Source organism: Danaus plexippus, chromosome 6, assembly GCF_018135715.1.
Source record: "Danaus plexippus chromosome 6, MEX_DaPlex, whole genome shotgun sequence".
In the NCBI taxonomy this organism is placed as follows: Eukaryota; Metazoa; Arthropoda; class Insecta; order Lepidoptera; family Nymphalidae; genus Danaus; species Danaus plexippus.
In genome coordinates, this window is record NC_083540.1 from 8,077,374 (window position 1) to 8,102,672 (window position 25,299).

Genomic DNA, 25,299 nt, shown 5'->3' on the forward strand with positions numbered 1-25,299 from the left:
AGTCCAAGTAACGAGTAGCGTTCACATTAAAAATTCTTTCCTAATTCTAAACAGTATGTAAAGTCTGAGCTTAGCGCGTTTACTTAAAAATTTCACGAGTTTCTTCTAACTTTAAGTCGGTTCATACTTGAGTTATAATGTTAAGAAAAATTACAAATTCACGTCCGTGTTGTTCAGCCAGTGTGGAAAATCTTTTTACATTTTCTTCTCATGGAAATAAACGAGATTTGTCTTCCAAGGTTTCCGCAAAAGAGAATTACTTCCTAACGAGGTTAAGAGAGGTCAGATTTCTGAAATTTCCTTCTATTTTTACATAATTATAGTGAAACAGTTGCTCAATTTTTTTTGGACAACACCCGTTTAACTTTCTTAGACTGCATATAAATATTAAAATATCACTTTTTAACTTTTAAGTCTTTTGTCCGACCAGTATTTAATATTGTATGTATGGCCACTATACTCACGGTGGCGTGTTTGAGCATCTCTTTCAGGGCCTCCACTTCCTGGCGCAGTTCCCTGATGATTCTGGCATTCGGATCTTCGTTGACTACGGCGTGGTTCACTATACGCTTGGCTCGGTCGGCGTACCGGAGTGTGGACAGTGTCTCTTCATAGTTATCAGCAGCTGGAGATATCGTCGCCACCTGATAAAGATTATATAGTTTAATTCTCGATTTTTGGCACTATTTGTGACGTTTTACGAAGATTTTCATGGCAGTAACCACTAATGACCAAGATATAATAAGTTTTACAATTTCAACGATCGAGAAAAAAAATCTTATAAAAGGTATTTTAGTTCTGTAACTGGTAATTTAAATTATTGTCAATTTAATGGAAATTAGGATACAAGTAAAAAAAACATACTCATATGTGTAAAAGATATTTAACAAAATGTATAAGAGTCCAGTCATTTATTTTTAATCGCTCTAGAACGTCTCGCAAACAAACACACAATGTAATGTGTATGAAAAATGCTTCTCAATAGTTAATCAAGATATATTTTTAGATCATGTTCAACCTTCATGTGGTATTTATTTAACTAACAGTCAATTCCTATATATTAATCTAATTTTTACCATAACCGTCTTGCTGTTGCCTCCGAGGTTGTCCTTCAAAAGCCATGTCAGCACTGAATCTCTGTAGGGCACGAATTTGTCCTTGTTGTTCTTACCAGAGGACTGATCCGCCAGTTTTGATATTACCAGACCTAACGTAGTTAGGGATCTGTGAAATATAATTTACATTACAATAACTTTAAAAGTTAAAAAACTAAGTGCTCACTCAATTTCAAAAGTAAGTTATTAAGTAACTAAAAATAAATCTCTTCTCCAGTACAAAATGCTTAAAAGTTTTTAAATTTCCTAACGAGCTATTAAGTATGGAATTTAAATTAGAACTACTCACTTATTAATATTGGATCCCTCTTTAAGTCTATCCCCGACAGCGCCGGTCTTCACGGCCCTCTCGGAGCCCGCCAGGTCCACCAGCGACAGCCTGGCCACCTTCTCCCCAGTAACCCCGGTCGCGGCGTCACACAAGGTCTGTGTCAACACCACACTGAACACAGCGTGCGAGCGAGACGATTCACTGTTCATGTTAGTAGCTGCCACCGTCCTTGACTTGTTACCCTCCGCCATCAAGTTGTCGATGTCCTATTAATTAATGTTTTGCACGTATAGATCTATATAAGTTTGAAGTTAATGGATGTAATCAAAGGACCACGTTTATATGTACTGAGAAGTCTGCTTATCTCCACAGACGATTAGATACGTCGACAAGCACAATAACAAATAAAAATCAAGTACTGAAAGCACTGCCGAGGTCCAAACTTGAGAATGGTTTTTAAATTTTTAAATTCCTTTGCTATGCATTTCACATATGGGAGAACTAAAAGAAAATAAACATATATATATTTTTTTTGCATAAAATATTTCTGCAATTCATTTTGATAATAAAACAGTAAGCGTTATACAAACTCATTGGTCAAAAAAATATACAGGATGGAGACAAATGATAATGTGACATATTGATAAATATTTATGCGTCAAACATGATAGATAGATGTTAAAATCATTGTTATGCTGAAACCCCAAAGGATGCTTTGTCTCCTAGAGATGCAACGCATGCTATAGCTTGACATTATTATAGTATAGTTTAAAAATAGCTTTGAGTTACTAAACAATATAAACAAACATGTTCTGTTGTGTCTTAGACACAATCACATCAAAAAAAATGTAGTACTAGCAATAACTCATAAAAAGTCCGACTCAATTCATAACAAAACCCAGTTGTTTAAAGTTTCTACACGATGATTGATTTGTAAGTGAAATAAAGACTGATGACTGTCAACGATATTCTTTCTTAGAATTATATTTAACACCCGAGATTTGCGATACGTTTCCGAGAAATTTATGCAGAATACATTTTGACAAGTCAATTATTTGACACTGATATATTTACAAATTATTCTGTTATACGACACCAATGTATTGAAAGTACTTTGTTCTTGTTGCAATTACTTATATAGGTACCTACATACATGCTAACAATTTTTTTTATAAATATTTATTTTCCCATAATTCCCACGAGGAACGAATCGTGTTATCAAAACGAGAAAATATTCGCGGGTAAATTTTATTTGTTCGTCTCCCCAGCTTCGTATCAAGTTGAGACATAAATCAGTATTTTATCCTGCTTCTGAGTATATAAATTTACTTTTTCTCTGCGACTTTATTATTTATAGTCTGCTGCTTCGTTCCTCTCGGTATGAGATTCGATTATAATCCTCTGTTTGATAAAACCAACTGTTTATTTTAAAAACTACTGAATAAAATTCCCCCAATATCTATTCAAAGACCTGGCCATAAACAAAAAAAAAATATCTATATAATATAAAGTTATTCAAGTTTTAAGAAAAAACTATTTTCCTAAGCACTTCGTTTTTCAGCGAGAAGTGTTTCTGGTGCATACATTTTGTTAATATGTTTAAATTCCACCTTTCACATATAATGGTTTAATGCTCAAGTCCTTATTGTACAATACCAAGACGTACAAACGGAGTGAAAATGGGTCAGGGCTCTCGCAGACGCCGCTAGATAGAGAGCTACAAGCAATAGAAAAGATATTTAAGTATTCTTACGGAATCCGTGTTTAGTTCCATTAAAATCTGTAAATTTTATAACTCGTTATATATTTTATTTTCACTCATCACTTTGCGTCCATAATCAGATAGTGAATTAGACACTTTAATATAATACAAAATTTATTTTAATTCTATTGATATAAGTCTTGCGTCATTCTAATTTGTTTATATATTAGATACCTACTGGTTATGACCAAGTTTCATGCCTTCATATAAAGTCTATGTTTAAATTAATTTATTCGACTATTTTAGATGTAATAGTTGAACACTTGTTAATATATAAAATCTAGTTTGAAAATTCATGTGTATATATCCTTGGTTGAAGCCTCCGAAAATCACTTATCATAATTCTGTATCGAAATATTCATAATAACTATAAGAAGGTAACACGCTGCAGAACTAGTGATTACAAAGTTGTTAGTTTGTGCTGTTATAATGAAACTATAAAATGATTAAACCTTTAAACGACTTATTAGTTTAGGCAGAATTTGATGTAAGTAATTCTGAAGGCTGAATAATATTTCAAATTTATTTGTAACGTGAATGGTGGTACAGATAAGTTAAATCGTTGTTATAAAAAAAGCTACCGACAGTTGGAACGAACGGACACTATATTCGGTGAAGACTATAAAATAAAAAGCGAAATTCACTGTATGAGAAGAAAACTCACGATAAACAGAGAAATAAAAGAAAACAGAAGAATTCAACTGTCAACTGAATACTTAGATTTAAAAATCCTCGAGCTGTGTCTCACACATTCAAGACACGAAACAGTTAAAATTTCCAAGTAAAATTAGGATCTAATTATATCATTCGAGTAGATCAAGAACAATTACCTAAAGTTAGATAATTTAACGTCACGTTACAAGTAACCGTACTTAGGTTATTAGAGTAAACTTTTTAATTAAATTAAACAGAGACAAGCGCATCTTTGAACTTACTTTTAATTACTGCCGAATAATCATTATCTTTAACATGTGCGTATATTCTTGTTAATTAAATGTATTTATATACATTTATATGTTTTCAAAAGAAGCAAATGTGGTATATTAACAAAGAATACTGTAGTTTTAAATTTACAATATACTGAATCCGCGGTCGGAGTACGTTAGTCTTGTACAGAATATATATATATCAACAACTTTGTGAATATTTCACAAACCCCACGCGTGAGTGCTTTACATTTGAATATGAGTTAGGTATATCCTTGAAACATAATATGTATAAAATTAGGTGAACTCACGTAAATGGCAACAACAAAACAATCAATCGATCGTTAAAGGGTTAGGCGTCAGTAATCCATCACGTGAGCTCCAGCCTAATAGCTATTACGTAATAAGGAAAAACAGGCTTTCTCACTAAGGTTACATATAAACTCAAAAGAATTATTTTCATTAATTATATCTAAAATATAAGTAATTATTATTATATAAACACATAAGTCATTGTAAATATAAAAGACTATGAAATATAGAAATAAAATTACTTGTTGAGACGTAAGAGGTATAAGAAAATTTCATATAGATCAATATACAGAATTAAAACAGCCACAATAATACAAATATGCATACAAAGACACGCTTTAATATTGATGTAAAATATAATTCAACGTGAAACATCAAAACTTCTGTATGTAAATCAAGTATGAACATGCATCCGCTATTAATTGGACAAGCAATTATATTTAAGACGTGTCGTCACGAGCTCTCGTCTTGTTCAAACAAAATAACAAAGAAATATCTCTTTTAAAAATTCTCTTTTTTTGAGCTCAGTGTTACAACTGTTAACTTTATTTCAAGATCCGACTAACGACATTTTAGCTTAACAGTAGTTTCAGATTCTAAAAATACTAAACTTTTATAGTATACCAATGTAAAGTTTTAAACTCTTAATGTTGTTTAGCAGATTTAAAGTTTTTTAAATAGAAGTAATACTTGAAAACGAAACGTATTTGTTAATACAGAGGACATTAGTAACGACAAGCAAAGTAATCTGAGGCTATTTATGTGCTAATAACACCTTACTTATATTACGCGATTTCTTTGAAAAAAAAAAAGATTTTTTATTAATAAATTTTACTAAAAAATTGCGAAAAAATGTATGCTTATTGAACAAATTCTAGTTATAAATGCAATGAAAGACTATATAAAATCTCAAATTTGATGCAATCTACGAAGCCCGCAGTATCAAAGAATTTTAAAGGTCTAGCAATGAGCTGGATTTTAAGTCTGCCCGAGCAGAATAAAGCGTTTTGTTAACGAAGCTGTCTGGCTGGAGGGTGTTTAAGGTGAATCGAGAGAAATAATGGATACCGTTAAGCCCTCGGGCCTCGCCCCGGTGACGACTAAACGTAGATTCTATACAGAGGGTCGATCCCCAAGCAACAATTTCATTTAAACGTCAAACTGGTGCTTTTAAGAAAATCCAAAGGTTTCGAAATTGATTATCTTGGATTTAAATTAAAAAAAAATCTCATCTTTCCAACCCTTTTGGGTATTATTTAAACGAAGCCCATCTGCATATAGATCGTCTCGAGAGGTGTTTGAAAGTCGTCGATATAAATTTCTCGTGAACATTATATTTCTGAGACACGTACTAATTGAATTCCTGGATCATTACATCTCAATTGCTATATTTCAAGTTGTTTGAAAGTCGACAAAGGATCTTTATCGAATCTAGAGTTCATGACCTTTAGGCTTTACTTCTAACGAGATGTAAGATTATCACGAACCAAGTTACGGCTGCTGTCGTTTTCTTATAAAGCGCAGTTCAGAAACTTTCAAATTCAACCTCATTTTTTTTAAATTTTATATAACAAAAAAGATTTTGAATTATATAAGTTTCCAAACACAAACATTAGAGATTATGTAATGATAATTTAGTTCTGTTAAATTTGATTACATTTTTTAATAGTAACAATTATCACAAGAAGACAAGATGAGATATTGTAAATATTTTGTTATCAGGAAATTAAATCCAATATTATAATTTAATTTGCTATTCAGACACGTCTACAGCGAACCCATGTGTATTTTACAATAACGTCGTTCTAAAAATCAAATATAATTCTACAAGTATACCAAACTATGTACTGGTTTTACAATTAAGTTAAGAGAAATCCTCAAAGCATTACACATTAAAATACCACAATCTCGTAGCTGTATAAAAGCAATATGTTTCTATATGAAAAAAAATCTAATGATGACCTAATATGTTGACCAATTTCATTATAGAACATTTCATTATAAATATCATTGTAGCATCAATGACGCAAAATATTAAGTAAAAAAACCATGTATTCAACGTGACATACACTCAAGGTCATACCGAACGTAAAATGAAAACGTCAATAGGCACATCAGTAACGGCATGTTCGTTTAAACAGAACTACGGCTTCCACAATCAGTGCGTTTGTTGTTATCAGATTATTTAGATGTAAACAATATGTGACCCAATCAGGTACTGTATTCATTATAAAATTTCAAACAACCGTTTCACTATGAAACACCGGAATGACATAATTTTATATTCTATTATGATACATTATGTATATGAAATGTTAATGTAACTTTAAAATAATTTATTGTCCAATAAAGGTGTTTTAATTTAGTCTCACAAACACAGGAAGACCAACTACTAGACATGTTTTGTTCGAACACCATATTAAATGTTTACAAATAAACAATAAAATTTGTTGTATATAGAAAATTTACATTTAATAATTTTCAAGGAACCCAGATAACTATTCTACTGAAAACCATGGTTTCGGTAAACTCATTTCGGGAATAGTAAGTAATATATATATATATGGGCTAGATTATTTATATACACTGTGCAATCAATTCCTATCGTCGTACCTGGAATGATGTGACTGCCAGCTGAGACAGCCCGTCTACATATGGTCCTAGGACGGCGTGCTCCCGGACACGAAGCGACCGGCGGGTCGTCTCAGGGTCCAGGAGGTCGTGGACACGCTCATTGTAGATCTCCATATAAGATACTTCAACCTGGAGAAAATGCAGGGAATAAGCTAGTTAAAAAAAAAGGTCTTGCGGTGCAAAGGGGACAGGCGTCTACAATCAACTACGACATGTTTCATAAAATCAAAAATGTATAATTAAATTCAAATTCACACAGAACATACAAATTACAGCCCTGATATAATTGAGGTTAAGTAAACTGTTCCACGATTCACTGTTATAGTCAGTGTTTGAACTTTCTGTTTGCTGAGTATTACTATGAAAATCCTGATATAATTTACGACAAATAAATACGATGATTTTAATTATTTTTATTATTCTTGAAGCAGTTATCTCAGACAGGAACATACATTGCAACAAACATTTCAATGTTAGATATTTTATCATAGCTCTATTATCGTATACGGCCAGGGAATAACGCTGCTGACGAAATATGAAAAACACAAATGCTCTGAGTAATTATAATGATGTTAAATTTATGTATATACCTTGTATGTGAGTGCTGGTGGTGACTGTTGAACGGCGATCCTCTCGAACAAGGCGTTACAGAGGCGAGGGATGATGCCACCCTCGTCAAGCCCTGGAGCACCCATCATGGTGTAGGACTTGCCCGAACCTAAACGAAATATGCATGATATAACAAAACTTATTCAATCGAAAATAATTTATTAGCGAAATTTTTGTTAAATCTAAAGCAATGCACAAAAAAATAATAATTAATTTACGTATTTCAATTTCAATATAAAAGATAAACTATTGAACATAATTAAATGATAATTGTATATTTTTATGACATCCGTTGAAAAACGCAATATTCAAAACAATTTTACAAGATGGTTAACACGCGTATCATAACTCAAACAAAGCGTTTCGTTCATAATATATAGTTATTATTCACGTATTCTATTACATTAATTTTTAACATTTTGATGCTTTCAATCAATCAACGAGCTTTCAATCGATCAAATCATTTGACATTCAGTTGCTGTTATCTAAACATAACACAAACAAGATCTACACACAAACATACGTCACGGTCAAATGCGCTCGCCGCCTGTTACAAATGTTTGATATGCGTAGATTCTCGAAAGGGGACGAGTTATTCTAAATCACAAATTGATGTCGACGTACAGAATCCGTATTAAGGAAATCTGAACTGATTTATCAAACAATGATTATAATGTTCAACACAAATACGTGTTAGCAAAAATGTTATCAGTTATTGCTCCGCTGACAAATATCTTAATCCAGTAGACAATACTAGTCTAACAGTTGTATAGAATATTAAAAAAACTAAAGAATAATAAAAAAAATATATATACTTAATTCATCATAAATTTCTAGACAAAAATAGGCACATTAAGAAAAGTGCTTAGTATGAAAAACGCAGTTTACAGACGCGCTACAAACTCGCATTCAGCTCTTCAATTAACGTTCATGAAACGTAGGGTACTTTGTAAACACAAAAGATGAAAAAAAGTAAAAATGATTTATGTATTCATAAAATTACGTATTTTTCATAAAAGAATCGTCGTATAAGAGAGATGGAAAATTAAAAGTTTTTAATGAACGCTACAAACGTTACTTCGTTAAAAACACAATTCTCGTTTGACTTATGATTATATTATTCACTGTTAATTTTGTACTTCTTTTATGTGTCAAAAAGCACTGAAATGCGGGTAGATAATAAAAAATATTAAAAGATATATGAAGAATGTTTAAGTGGCAGATACTTGTATATTTTTATCCGATTTTCAATGTATGTTTTAAAGATAAATCTAAATATTCAGTTCGGATATCATCCACGTGTTTGACGTAACGATGAACAATAGCCAATTATAAATGAAATAACAAGAGATTTTTTCGTATACAGTATATTGGTCATACGTATTGATAAGTCAATATATTTCCTATCGACACATTTAAGTGAATATAAAGTTTTATTGAATCCCATATGATCTCAGACGGGCAGGACGTGGTTATTTTTGGTGCATCATTCGAATTGTATTTATAATTATATTATGATAATCATGACGAGATTTGAAACGTTCTCTAAACAGTCACTAATAATATGACACTGGACGTTTGATTCCCTCTATAGAAAAAATTAAAAACAATGAGAAAAAAGAATAACATCGAAATCGTCACGCACAATGAAAATCTATTTGGCGTGTCGTGTGGATAAGTTAAAGTAGTTCATAAATCAAGTGTAAGCAGCGTTGACGTGTAACAGGGACTGTGTCTGAACCATTACTCTTACAGCCAGAACGTCGACTTATCGCCAACTCTACTGACCAAAGTGAAATACTCCCGATTTCTTTCATATACCTTCCTTTAAACACAGCTCACATTTCTCCTTAGCAAAAGTTACACTGTAATTTTTTTTTTATGTAAAAAAAATTTTTTACGAACATTATAAGGATTTGATTGTACTGTTTCAAATAAAATGTTAACATTTGAAATGCCGACAGATAGAGATGGTCTTTATAAAAAGCCAGTACTTGAGATTTAGCCAAATGGTTCTTAGACCTCATAAATGGAAACACGTCTCGAACTTCGCGGTTAAGATATCCGTCGATGTTGGCAGCCGGCCAGCTCGGAGGAGATGCATCTCAAAGGAAGCATTGTCGGAAGAAATTGCCATCAATGCCATGGCTGCATTAGAACACACTGACATTTATTATCTGAGATTAAAACTCTTGAATAGGAAACGTATTCGTCGCAAACATATTTTCTTTAAAAAGCGCTTACTGAATTACATGTTGCAGCCTAATTTGAAACATTACATTATGTAAATAAATTAAACGCCTATAATAATCAGTCAGTCGACACACGGCTAATTATTACCATGATTGAACGTGCACACATATATTAACGGACGAGTGTATATACACGAATAACTATTTGTTATATCGTAAACGAGTTAATATATAAATAAAAATAAATTTTCGTAAATAATCAAGTCGCGTTTTTCACTTTAGTCAACAATTATTAGGATAATTGACGTCTGTCTCTGAATATAGAAAACTATTTTCATTATAGCAACAAATTACTTATCCCATGATAGGTATACCTACACACGAAAAAGATTAATTTTCTTGATATTTCACTCTCTTTGAAATAAAACCGGTAACAGATTAAATAAATATTGACAGTGATGACTAAAAACAACATTTACACGAATTGTCCGGATTTTACTCCAGTTACTAACGAATGCCAGCTCGATAATTGGGACTCTGTCAGGTATAACGAACTATTTATAAGAATTCAACAGAATTCATGCCATTACACTGTAACAATTTTATCATAGAGTTACTGTGTACCGTATATAATTATTTCTATAGTGTGAGAAAAAGAACGTTGTTAGAGCTGCGACATTTACAAATAAATAAATAACTATGAACAGATGATTAAATATACATAAAATAAACAATGTATTTGTTAGAATAATTCATTAAACACTCTCCGTATAGTAAGGCAGGTTCTCACCTTATCGATATAATCAAAACTGTAAAATTGAAAAAGTTATATCTAAATCAAAAATTATAAGGAATAAAAATGATTAAGAATAAAGTCAATGTAACAGAAGCACGAGGATATATTTATAGGTAATATATTTTTACATTCACAAGAGAATCTTTGGAGTTGCATAAACAAAGTTTATATAAAATCCGCAGCGAGCCTGTAATATTATTTTATGTCCGACTTCAGCTTTTTACGTACGACGTAAGCTGGCACCTCTATTCCAGGTCACCCGGACGACAAACCTGCATTAAAACACTTCATCCCTTTTTAAATTTTAGTGTTCTTTTGAAATCCAAATAACTATTTAACAAAATGGATAATAAATAAGTTAAACGAAGTGATACTAATTATTAAACAAATTGCACTAGTAAAAAATCACACGTAAACTGCAGGAAGGGTACGCTTGTTAGGCAATTTTTATTTCTGACTGTACTAATAGCACTGTTTAATTATCACAAAGGAACAAAGACTACAGTCCGGTCTAGAAATGTTTGAGTATAAAATATAAATTTTTTCCACAGCATTTTAAAAGTCTTTTTACAATGGTTGCCGCTGATTGCAGCTGGCTGGTGATAATGTTCAACATAAAATAAGAGAACCAAAAATATGTAGAGGAATATCGCTAATCTCTGAGACAGAGCGATTTAAGTAACCGCTGCTTAAGTTTGCTTTACTTTATTACAGCTGAGTCTGCTTAAAATTTTATTCGTAGCATTCTCGCTACGACGTCTACGAAGAATTGCACGACTGAAACATTATTTCAGTGTTACATACAGCCTTAATTTATAATGATTCTTTTCTTTATGTAGTGAAAAGAAGAAAGCAACTGTATACTATTTTTCAATATACAATTGGTCTTAAAATACGCTTAACATATGCTTTTTTAATTTTCTTATGTTCAATACCCAGGATAATATTATAAAAAACTATCATAACAAAAAAAAATATTTAAAAAGTTGTGAGAGTTTAATATAACCACAAGAAAGGAAAAACATATTTATGTTATATGTAAAGTTTTTAAATATTATTTAGACTTCCGTTTTAATTTAACGATCTCCATCGATATACTTGAAAGTTGAAACATATGGAAACTAAAAGTTGTGCAATCGAAGTTTCACATGCATGATTTTAAGAGACCGTAAATCTGTAACTTGTAAGTAACATTTCAATTCAAGACTTATTTTAAACATCAGAAACTTAGCACAAGACGTGATTAACTTCGTTTTAATAAAACGTAAAAACAATTCCTTGCTTATGTTAAACAAGAAAAAATATATTGAGTTCGATAACCCCGGAATTATCTCATTTACGATTGTACCAAATAAATATTTTATATACCGTATACTATTTATGTGCTAATGTTCAGTATTTAGTTATTTTATTAATAGATTTGATTGAATATTATCTTTCTATTAGGGACGTGTAGTAGAAATAATCATGAAATGTAATGTAAAGATGAATCTTGATTAGTATTGCTTTTACAATCATTACCAATGTTTTTAATATAGTCACTACTGAACCTTCGGATGCTTTAAGTTATTCGTAAATTTGACGATAATATGTTGCTTTAGCAGCCAATGACAATAAATATTACCTCCGCGCGGAAGAAGGGTAACTTCGTAGTGTATAAATGAAAATAAATAATATGTGTATCAAATTTAACTAAAAAATAATGTTATAAATAAGTTAATATAGAATAACAAGTATATATTTTAGTTATTTTCACGACCCTCACACTGTTTACTTCGCTGCATAGCAAGAATACCATGCGCATGTGCTTGAAATCTACGGATTCACTCTCTTTATCTCTTCTACTTTAACGTAAAATGTTTAACGCAACCTTGTCTGAAGTTTCATAAGTTTCCATTCAAAAATATATAGAAGTTTTGGTTATAGATTCGAACAAAACTAATAGCCAGAAATTATAAACATATCTTTTCTTTTCTTCATTATAATATAACTTAATAGTTTTAATAATGAACATTTAGAATCAACAAATCATTTAAAACAAAATCAAAGCTAACTATATTTATTTAAATAATACAAATACTTTGTCCTGTCGGTGTTTTTAAAAATGTCAACTGGATGAAAACAAAAATGAAATTACCGCTGCTATAGAAGATTTATCGCACAATTTTTAGGTAAACAAGATTCCTCCCAGCGGAACCGTTGAGGCCCCGCGCCGTTATTCGTCAGCATCAAAGTGCCAAATTTACAAAGGGTATATTTTATAGGTTAATTTAGATAAGGTAAAACCTTTAATAAAACAACAATTGAACAATGAAATTAGTACGTAACGCCGGAAGATTATTTCTCAATCGGCGACAATAATCGAATGTTTCCTGAGCAGTGACTTATCAAAACGTTACATCTAAAGTTATAGATAGGGGATGAGTTTAATAAGATTAAGAGCAAGTGATTGGAGTAAATCCAACGTCGCTTCAATTCCGGACAATCTGACATGAGGGATTTGAGGAGAGCGTGCTCGCTGGGGGGATACGGAAGCAATAACAACGAGTGCCACATTATACATGGCAACATTCCAGATGCGTGAATGTGCACATATTTCGCTGCAACGTCGGTTCAGGTTCGTTGGCCGGAAAAGAAGATTGATGAAGTCTCTAATATATCACAGACTACTGTTTAATATAGAAAGTTCTTTTACAACATGTTATTTCAATTAAGACTCTTTATATAAAATTTAGGTATCAATTTCAGTCTTTTGTAAAACAATTTGGAGTCAACACACACACTGCTTGTAAACACACATGCTTGTAAACTAGAGATTTATAACCAGTACAAATCAACGTTAAGTTACTTCTACTAATAATTTCTATCAAGTATTTTTTCCATCTTTGTCAAAGCGTTAATAAATATAATTTACCAGATTGGGCAATATCTCTTATATTGCCACTTTAAATATAACTAACTATATAATGTGTTTTTACTTAAAGACTTGCAACACTGATTGTGACTTTCGCCAATAACGCAAAAAAGAAAACGAACGATACTGCAACTTGAGAAGAATGATATGACGTCATCATCACGTAAAAGTCATCGAGGTAATTTTTGGCTGAAATTATAAATTATACATTTTAATTATTAAGTTATATCCCAGCTTACATGAATATTATATATTGAAATACTTACAAATTAAAATATATAGGTGTTAAATACATAACGTGACAGTGTAATCATTATGCCCGCTAGTAAATACTAACGCGGAATAATTGAAAACATCCTATATTTACTATATATTGTTTTCTTGAGTTTAAAATGTAACCTTCATATACATTTCATGTATTGTTGAAATCTAATATTGATTTCAGTAAATTATATATAGATATATGAATTTAATATACGCCGTCTTTTCCAATTGGTGGATCCGTTCAGGTAGACCTTTTCAAGTCTTTAATTGGAAGAAATGTAAGTTATTTTCTAGCAATCTATGTGGGAAAGAGGATTTGTAACAAATTGAATAAGTTTGAATATCATGATATATATTTATATATATAGTACATATATACACATACATCATCCGTGTAAAATATGACAGCTGCACTACACATTTTCAGTATCCTGTAACTTGAGATGTATAATCTTTAAAATAGTAAGAGAATCACTAATACAGATAGAAGCAACCTTTATTTAAATGTTCAAGACTAGTATTATTATGGTTAAAAAATAATAAAAATAATTAAAATAAATCTAAATGGCATTGTAATAAATCAATTTATCGTCGTGAATCTTGTAAATCTAATACTTGATTATAAATTTTAATTTTACCTTCAAATATTTTACCACCAAAACAAATATTCATAGACAGAACTTCTGATTAGTAAAAAAAAAAACAAGAAAAAAAAACAAAAAAAAAACAAAACAAAAAAAAACAAAACAAAAAAAACAAATCAAAAAAAAACAAAACAAAAAAAAACAAAACAAAAAAAAAACAAAACAAAACAAAAAAAAAAAAACAAAAAAAAAAGTCTATACAAACAATATTATATTTTTCAGACACTTCTCGTCTGACCGTAATCACGTTGCTGAAAAGTAATCGAAACTTCGAGAAAATGTACAAATAAGTAATTAAAAAATACCGCGTAGTTATAACCATTGTTTCATTTAAATATAATATAATGCAGAATGTTAATGATATCAAAAAATTACTATAAATTTGTTATAAACAAATAGAATATGGACAGAGCCTATAACGTATTAGTAACATTGATTGAAAACCCATAAAACTCCTCTAGAGTCTAGACCATGTAAACGTTAGTTTTATGTGCGGTCAGTTGTCCGCTTCAACTGCCATCTTTCATTGGCGAGATCGGAACCACAATTGAACATGCACATATAATATAAACTACAGACACTAATAATATAATATAACATGTAAGTAGATATAAATAAACTTAACATGTTGACATCATTTCGTAAAACACATGGGAGCCATCATGGATGACAGTTGATAAAGAACAATTTGTCCGTCTGTAACAAGACCTAAATCACAATATGACAGACTAATAGCATCTCTAATATAACGCAAATAAAGTCGTTCCGAGTGAAGCATTTTATAATGCCTCTTAAGTCTTATATCCCCCGGGCGTTTGTTCAACGTCGCCCTTAAAGGGGGCTTGTTCTTAAAAATAGGTGAAGTAGCTATTCATTCACAGTATCACAAGGCTGAGATGTCACTAGGTAACAATGTCCCACACATTCTGTCCTGCAGCATGTTACTGTCAACGTGTCAGTGTTACATTTACATAAAACAAGATAAATTAATTTATTTTGTTACAAGAATCGATGCCCTGGAATGTACCTATATATATAAACAGTATTCAACAAAGTAATATATGTTTGATTCGGATATTTTCGTTTCGTAACAAAAATCTCTAATATAACGTCAAATAGTAATAATCGTTGTATCGGACATCACAAAGGGATCGCAACTGAAAGATGTCGATTGAAGATAAAATGGCTGAATAAAAGACGTTTACTTTGATGAATACAAAACTGAAATCGTCTTGACTACTGAAACAATACCAGTTCCTTTAAATAAAAACGTTGAGTTGTGTGAACGAAACATATTGTATGAATAGTTTAATACTTTGAGTTGTCTAAAGAATGAAAATTAAACATTTGTTGTGTTAAATATTAAATCGTCAATATTAATTTGTTACATTAATTAATTGTATACGCTTTCTTATCCATCGGGGTCATAAAGAAATCCCGGTTCTTATCTATAATGAACTTTAAGTAACCCAGTGTACTCCCTGAACGTAAGGTTGATTTTTTAATCACATATTATCTTATCAATACATTAATGATAACATATCAATCAGTTAAATTAATTATAATATATCAATCAATTGATATACGCAATGTATGCAGTATCGTAGTTAGCTGAACGGCAATACACACACCAGCAGACCGACAACCGACATCACCAATCACTGAACTTTGTTCATTCCGTACTCACGTCGTTACATTATTCACCGACTTTAATAGGCTCGCTCCCGTTACTATAAAGACGAACAAATTGGAATCGATTTCGTACTTATAAAGAAATGCCAATTTAAATCCATAACTATTCCATTGTATTAAATTTCAATATCATTATTACAAAAAAAAAAGTATCACATAGAATTTTTATTCAAACAATTGTGTCAAAGCAGCAAGCCATAAGCCGTACGATTTCAATGGAAAATAAAACAATTAACAGGTAACAGTGCAATATAGTTCAGAGTTCGATGTGGGCCAGACGAACCGTGAAACAAAGGACTGCGTTTTGCTCGATTTGATAGTAAAAAAGTACCAAGTTAATAGAAATTCGTTCATGAGGTCTTTTGTTAATGAACTGTTTATCGTCTATTATATAAGTAAATAAAATCTTTTTTATATATAGTTATTTTTTTTTTAATGTTTAAGTAACTAATAATATTTGCATAAAAATATATGTACGGGATGCGAGAAATAAACTATGAACAATTACATTTAACTATGTGGTTTAATACAAGCTCTTGGCTTAGAAACGGAGCTTTGGCGTAAATATGGGGTTTTCCAATAGGGACGCTTGAACTTTGACAGCTGATTGCGGCCATGTTGTTTGAGTGACAGCTGTCAAATGTCAACGAGGTTCACCAAGTGGCAATGCACCCGCAGAAAGTGACTGTTTGGTGCGGATTTTGGGCCGGAGGCGTGATTGGTCCGTATTTTTTCGAAAACGATAATGGTGTGGCCGTCACCGTCAATGGTGAGCGATACCGGTCGATGATAACCAACTTCTTTTGGCCTGAAATCGAGAATATGGATCTGGACAACATGTGGTTTCAACAGGACGGCGCTCCGTGCCACACAGCACACGCTACGATGGAAGTTCTGCACGAGCAATTTCTGGACATGGTCATCTCGCGCGGAGGCGACGTGAACTGGCCACCGAGATCGTGCGATTTGACCCCGCTGGACTTTTTCTTGTGGGGTTTTCTTAAGTCGCAGGTCTATGCCAACAAGCCGCAAACCACCGATGCCCTCAAAGTCAACATACGCCACGCCATCGATCAAATACAGCCCGATTTGTGCGCCAGAGTCATCGAAAATTGGACCTTTCGTGTGCGCGCCACCAACCGAAGCCGTGGCGGTCATTTGAATGATGTCATATTCCATACATAATGGGGTCGATAGACCTTCCAAATAAAAAAAAATTTCGCAAATATCTTTCCTACATGTATTTTTTTTTTGCATTTCAAAGATCAAGCGCCCTTAATGGAAAACCCTATATTTTCCGACACCTTTCACAACAAAATTTTGGCACAACATTCATGATATTTCGCTGGCTAACAATATCAGACCTAATTTTCGTCTCATTAAGTTATCGACTAATTGTTTTTTTTTTTTTTTTCAATTTAAAGAAATCCGAAAAACGGTTTTCAGTCGCCGTCGACTTCTACAAAAAAATCAGTAAACAAGATATTTAATACTAAATATTATTTTTTTATATTTCAAAAGGCAATTCTTCCTTCCATGCTCGGTGGCGAATAGACGAAAGGCTCGTTTATTTTCATTATTCTTTAGCTCTCGGCTTTAGTATTTTCATTCGGTTGATATGGCGAAATACCAAACATTTTAGAAAAATCTTACTTCAACTAAATCATTATTGACCAATACGTTGACTTGTTTGCATATATAGTACAAATTTCATTTTGCAAATTACATTATGACTATACTAGAATGACCTTGTAATAAAAAGATAGCTCCTAAACTGCTGCAAATGTTATTAAATAATTGTTATAATAAAAAATATACATATAACTTTTAGAACAAAAAATTTAACATAATAATATGTTATAGAAACAAATCATGAAGATAAGTAAATAATTTTAGTTTAACAAATTGAAATCACAAAAATAACAATTTTACTATCTCAATACAACTGTTACTTGTTCGACTAACGAAGATTTACTGCAGAGTTTTTAATCACATACAGTATTTATTCTCTCAATTTAAATTCTACATTCGAATACTATTGAATTTTATAAACTCTAAGTTGTCCTAGATTGAGACGTAAGCTAGAACAAATTTTAATTCAGTCCTCGACGATAGTAACACGGCAATGCTCTCAGACGAGAGCGACAGTTTCGCTTCAGATAAATGTCAAATAAATTATATGGAAGAGAACTTAATGTGACCGCGGGAGTGTTCTTGACATTGCGAAATAATCGTCAATAGTCGTATTGTGAGACACTCACCATATACATTTATGTACATTCCATCCTTAACATTGTGTACGAGCAGATTAATATAGGCTTCATATTCTCTCTGAAACTTCGCAACACAAGGGATACTGATGAATTTTCTAATGTAATTAAACTTTTAGATTACATGGGCCAACATTTGCATACTGCGCTAGGTCGAGCTATGTGAGACCGGAACGTTATTATAACATTTCCTCGTGATTAAATACTTTACAACTTCTTTATTGAAATAACTTATATATATATATATATATGTAACTAAATAATAACTCCTAAATAAAATGTTCTACAGTAAATTTCTTCTCATTAAACAGCAGGTGTAACACATAATGTGTGAAAGTCGTTGGCAAGAGGCCACTCGACACCTTACAAATTCCGTGAGGCTTTATACACTGCTATAATTTTCGAAGAAAAGCTCCTAAGGTTTTCGTATCACCGGATCTTACATACAACCATTAATAAGAGTACAACGATAATAATGTTACGGTTAATGTTTTAACGTAAAACGCCATACACGCCTTGATTCATAAGCGCGTTAAGTGAAGCATTTTAAAGGCAGCGAGCGAAGGGAAAAACTAACTGTTGCGTTGAGAATCGTTATGCCGGCTGAGTGAGTGAGAGTTGAATGAAGAATGAATGTAGCTGACGAACCGTTAAAAACACTTACCATTTTCCGACACAAAAAAAAATGTAAACAATAAAAGTAACGTCGTAAATAGATTAGAACTTCATCACTGAGCATAACGAATTTGATACCTATTAGGAACGCTCTCCCACACTAGATTGCAATAAATCATTCAACTTCCCATACATCCACCTGAACAATCTTAAATCCGTCTGCCAGTGTAAATGTGTACGTACAATAATATTACTCAAGTAGGTAGATTTAACAAAATTTAAACATAGAATGTCACATTATGGCGAAGTCAAAAGTCCTTAAACGTTACAGTTTCTCTTACTATTCAATTTGTATTTATGATGCCTTAAAATGAAACAAACCAGACTTCCGTTTAATTTTGTCGTAATTGTTTTGTTGCGGGGTTTCAAACATTTCGACGTAGATTAATTTTCATTTACGATTCCTTTAAATAACATTTCAAATACAATTCCAGTGTAAGCAGGGTTTCGCGTGGGTCAAAATTCATTATTTAAACTTTTTATTCTTCAGGAAGTTTAATTTGTGTCAAATAGTTTGTTTATTAAGGTTTCTCGATATTATAAAAAAAAAAAAATATCAGTGTCGTTTAAAACAATCTTTTCCAACGCAATCACATAATAATTCACATTTGTCTATACATTCAAAATTGAGGCCGAATCCTGAACTATATTATATATTATTTGACACGAACATATTTTTGTTATATTAGAAATGACTTTATAATTTTTTATTTATATTGAATAGAACTATCTTATTGTATCTATGCATAATGCAGTTACTTTGTTCAGTGAAGTATCGTACATTCAGTATCGATTCGAGCAACGACTAAATAAATTAATACATTGGAAGCTAGCATTGGTGCAGAGAATTGTTATAAGTAAGTAGTAGCAATTATACTATATGTTATCATAAAATATTCTTTATTCAAATAAAATGCAAACGTATTGTAAAAACGTGAATAAAATTAAGAGTACCAGCAAGCGCATTTAGACATCTATTTATAGAGGACAATATTGTTTACTCATAGCGGCAAAGTTTTGTCATTAACAAATAATCATAATGAATATTAACCGAGACAGATAAAGTTCAGAGGAATTACTCTTCATATTTTATAACAAATTATAATTTAATAGATATCTATTATGTAGTTCTAAACACCATTCTATACATTTTAATATTGCAGCATTTGATCTGAGATAACGTAAGTGATTCAGTGTCTATATAAACAAGTATAGTATTTATATAAACTCAAACGTAGCATAGTGATGTCTACCAATCTAGTTTGTATTGTAAACAACGACTGAATCAAATAATTGTTTAGGAGAATGTGGAAACGTGAATTATTATAGCCCAAGCGTATATTGTTTTCAATTTTATATTTTTTCATCAATAAAATATGACCACAAGACATTGTTACTCGTTACAACATGAAATACTAAGATTTTTATAGAATTAAGAATCAAATAAATTCTTTAATTTGCTGAATAAGTCAATACAGCATGATACGAAACATTTTATAAAGGTAATTTTTTATTACTGAAAGTAGAAAAAATAAGATCTAAATTCTTGTACGTGCCAATTTCAAACCCTTCAACACCTACCCCTAGCACCAACCTTCCCCCAGCGTTCTGTTTACGTGAGGGTTTTTCTAATATCGTACCCAAAAAAAAAACACTCAGAGGAGCATTGACGTCGAACAAAAAGATTAAATGGACGACTTCTTTGTATAGCTCGAGAACCAGCGAAAATTATTTCAAGTATACTTCTCTACAATGTAAAAGTTATAGAAATTTACAAAAACAATGTCATATTTACCACAGCGAACAAATCACTTATGCGAACGCTTAAAAATTCTACAGGCCCAGGCCCAGGCCTTTATACAGACTTTATACAGATTTGTGAGAGAGAAAAAAACTGTTGTTAGGCGAGGCTGTAAAGGAACATCATCTATTGAGGTTAAAAAGCTTTAAGCGAAACACCGTAAGTGAAAAATAAAGTGTTGTTCTTAAACTATGAGGCGACATATTATTTTTACATAAATAGCACAATAACAAAAACAATTTTTTTTACATATTAATAAAAAGTCTCTAAGCGAGGGTTGAGTATGAACCCGTAACAAAGATTAAATTTGGTTATCCTCTTATAGACTCGGATTTTAAATGAATATAATATTTACAATTCAAACATTATTCACCTTAATCTAACCCGCTGTTTTAAATTCAAATTATAATACACACTATATTATTCAACACAAATTAAATCATATCCTTATTTAGTCATACTTTAAGGCTTAAGCCTAATTATTAAATAAATTCTCTAACACAATGTTAGTATAATATAAAAAGTAGGTTTTTCTTATGTGAAAAATAATTTAACGGACTAAAAACGAAATATATTAATTTAGACATTGTCAGAAGTCCTATTGAAAGAATGCACATGATTCAATCTATATAATAATTGATAATGCGTCTTTGAACTATTTTTTACAAATGAACTGTGAATCAACAACTTATATAAATATTGAATTCAAAGAATTTCAAAGCATTGCGAAGCGTTCATCGCTAGCTGGGTTATTGCTCCCATGAAGCGTTCAACTAATCTAAACAGCTATAAAGTAAGCGCTCACAGGTCACCGGACAAACACTAACAGATTTACATGTATTGAAAACTAACGAAACTGGATTCTATTAAATGCTATTTTAATAAATGTATAACAAGAATTTCTTGGAAATTGATGAAGATCGTGATATCATCGAGCTGAATGAAGGACTAAATATAAACCTATAAAACTAAACAGATTATCAGAAATAGAGCGAAGACTTGGTTTATTTTGAACCGTCGTAAATCCGTGATAAGTCAAATCCAATTACACAACATGTTACCGATGGTGATATAACGAGATACGTCACGAGTGCTCCGATGTGCCGCTATAGAGGAAAATAAATTTTATTCAGTTTTTATAAACGACTAATCACAACTGAGCTTGATTCGGAATACCACTACGCCGAAATTAGTATTTATGAAAAGTTCTTCTTTATAAAAAAAAAATGTAAAATGTACTTGTATATTCAACTACACGTTACATGTTTATTTTTTGTTATAAATTATATAAAATCTTGTAATGCCAACTCACCTGTCTGTCCATATGCGAAGATGCACGCATTGTATCCGTCGAATGCATTGTCAAGGATGTCCCGTCCGAGACATTCGAACACAGTCTTCTGGGAGGCGAAGTGAGGCAGGGTCGGCTCCAGCGAAAAGAAGCAGTGATCGAACGCGAACGTCTTTGGTTGTTTCCTAGAGAAAAAAAAATACATATAATTTACTATCTCACTCTCCCTGTACTCCATATAGTTTTGGGAAGCAGCAAAATAACAAGTGACAGTTTGCAGTTCGTCAATTTTGATTGCTATGGCCACGATAACATACAGAAGTGTGCGTTTAAATGTGTGTAAGGTATAGATCTTACACACACTTAAGTAAAGTGGCATTAAGATGACGTATGTGTATACGACTGTGTTAATGACCATACACATAAATGTGTGTTCTGTCTTTAACATGACACAGTTCGATCTGATGAACTGACAGTGTTTTTCTTCATCATTTGAACGTCAGCTTACTCGAGAATTTACATTTATAATTATTTAATTTTATTTTGAAGCACATAAACTAAACTCAGCTTCTATTTATCGGGGTTAGGTTAAAAAAGATTTTTTATTTTTTTTCAACTTCAACATGAAATGTGATTTTTATCGATTATTCACGTATTTTGCCTTTGTTTTTTTGCTATTGTTTTTTGCTATACTATAATAAATGTATGAAACGCATTTAAAATTCGCTTGAAAGAAGTCTCAAGTGTCGACCATATTAAAAGATACGAAAGAAAAGAAAGAACCTTGAAGCGAGAGAAGTTTCACTTCAAATCCTATGTATCTTTTTGAGAACCGGGTGTCGTTTTAAGTGATTAAAATTATTTACAGAACGTGCTCTATCTTATGATATTTAATGAAACTTAACGCTTCTAACATAAATTAAAATACTAATGACTTTTAGAGATAAATAAATTATATACAGAACAATAAATAAGGAAGATTATATTCTTTTAATAAAATAATATCTCTATAGATAATTTTTAGTTTAAAATTAAAAAAAAATATCATTCCGTGTAATAAAAAATATAAAAAACAAACAATAGAATAGACAGATATCGCTTCATTATGAAAACAGAGGTTATGTTGCAATTTACAGAGTTGGGAAATTGATTGAATACTCCTACCAGTTATATGAAAAAGTACTTTTGAAACCAGGCTAAAAAAAAAGTTTTAAATAATATTTTCTTTATATTAAACGAAAACCAATGTATGAATAGTATCCACATTCCATTGTCTGTAGTTAGAATTGGTAACTTTCTTTACAGAGCACAACAATAGTTCCATTTATATTCCAACAACACCATTTGCATAACGCCGTCCATGACATCTAGTTACAATTATTACTAGCAGCGAGTACATTTTGTTTCTTAACACTTTATTAGAGAAGAGATACTTGTTGCATAATACATTAATTTCAGTCACATTTACTTTGTTTGTATTCAAGTTTAAAATGTGAACTCGTAGGTTTGACGAAACAAAGAGATTAATTTTAAGATTTGTTTAGCAACATTTACGAACAGACAATCATTTATTTATGTATTAGTTAATGTTATATTAAACTAATACTGAAACTAATCGTTCTATATTTACTTTGTTTTATGCTTTTCTATAAATTAATATTTTATTTATCTGTAAATTCAATATCAATTAAATCATATCCGATATTCATTTTATATATTGTCAACAAGCTAGATAATCAATTGTATTCAAGACATACTTATGTAATTCCAATATTTCCTAATTATTAGATCGTACAAAAATACGACATATAAAAGTTGTCCCTGGCTTTCGATCGTTATGCTTAATACAAGTTTGCGTCGTAACTACACGTGTTTTCCGTTGTTTAATTAACGATATCTGCGACGATTTATAAACAAAAAACTGTGAACGCTCAGTTTGTAGTGTGAAGATGCAAACTTGGAATAAGATTACGGGCCACTACGCTTTTAAGTATCTTTTATAATTTCTATATTATTATCAAATTGCTACCTGAATTGAATTACATTTACCTAATATGTAACTGAATATCTATCAACATAAATTTGATAAGGACTACAAAAACTATTTTAAATGTATATATTTGTAATAGTTTGTATGTAAAGAGACGTTTAACGAAACAAAATATTTAAGCACTAACTGTGTAGTAGCAATTTAATACACGGGGAGCGTTGAAAGGCGCCTACGGGGATGTTATGTGTCTTGTAAGAGTCATTAACGTCACGGACGAGATACTAACAGCTGAATTTAGGTAGACGAGAAGCAATTTAGGGATTTTAGATATCCTTTAAAATTACGTAACAGTATTGCTATATAAAGCTAGTTACATATAGTTTATTAGACCCTTAATTCATAAAAAAATGCTAATTATATTGAATTATGTGGACTTTAAACCAAAGTTCCGTTTAAATGTTATAATAATACCAGTTAATGGTGTATCTTAAGCTCGAACCGAGGCTCTGTTATCCAAAATTGGCCTGAAATCGTAATTTCAGCTGCGTTGCTGTTGCATATTATTACCATTTATCCTATTTTTATTGTTTTTATTTATGTTTATGGCGTCATTATGGCAAAGCATTTTAAAATACATACAAAGCAACAAAGTATTCAATAGTTTAGTTAGTGGTAACAAAAATAAAATCGTATTTATACAAGTTATTTATCAACTCTCCTTCATAAAATTACGTATTATTTTTGACGTTAAAGTTTCATTCATTAAGGTTGCTATTTATCGTTATAACATATATTTTTTTTATATTAATCCACAAATTAAATAAGAAACTAAAGCTGTATCGAAGATCTGAAACGCATCTGAACAATTTATTAGGGTAATGCTATTCAGGTCAATCGCCGTTTATATCCATTTTAAACCCAAATTAAATTCGTGAAACTATTGTTAATCTAAAGTATAACATAAACCCAGGGTTTAATTCCGTACAGCCGACATTTCTACTGATATATTGGTTTAGTCTACAACGTCCAAGATTACGCAGGGTATTTTCAACAAACATTTTTGGTTAACTTTTACTTGTTTCTGTACAGAATACCGTATACATAGAGACGTAAACTCTAGTTTACTCTAGTAAAATAGAAA

The 25,299-nt window shown here is 31.3% G+C and overlaps 1 protein-coding gene across 7 annotated transcripts in view; it reads right to left on the reverse strand.

The window, feature by feature from the left end:
• LOC116778882 (kinesin-like protein KIF13B) overlaps positions 1-25,299 on the reverse strand; it is a 71,542-nt gene that overhangs the window by 19,467 nt on the left and 26,776 nt on the right. For all 7 annotated transcript variants that reach the window (XM_061529519.1, XM_061529518.1, XM_061529515.1 and 4 more), the window contains exons 3-8: positions 22,190-22,353; positions 7,611-7,738; positions 7,000-7,149; positions 1,405-1,652; positions 1,077-1,224; positions 465-644 (exon numbers count right to left, since the gene is read on the reverse strand). In XM_061529519.1, the coding sequence (XP_061385503.1) occupies positions 465-644; positions 1,077-1,224; positions 1,405-1,652; positions 7,000-7,149; positions 7,611-7,738; positions 22,190-22,353 (1,018 nt within the window). The remainder of the gene's footprint in view (positions 1-464; positions 645-1,076; positions 1,225-1,404; positions 1,653-6,999; positions 7,150-7,610; positions 7,739-22,189; positions 22,354-25,299) is intronic.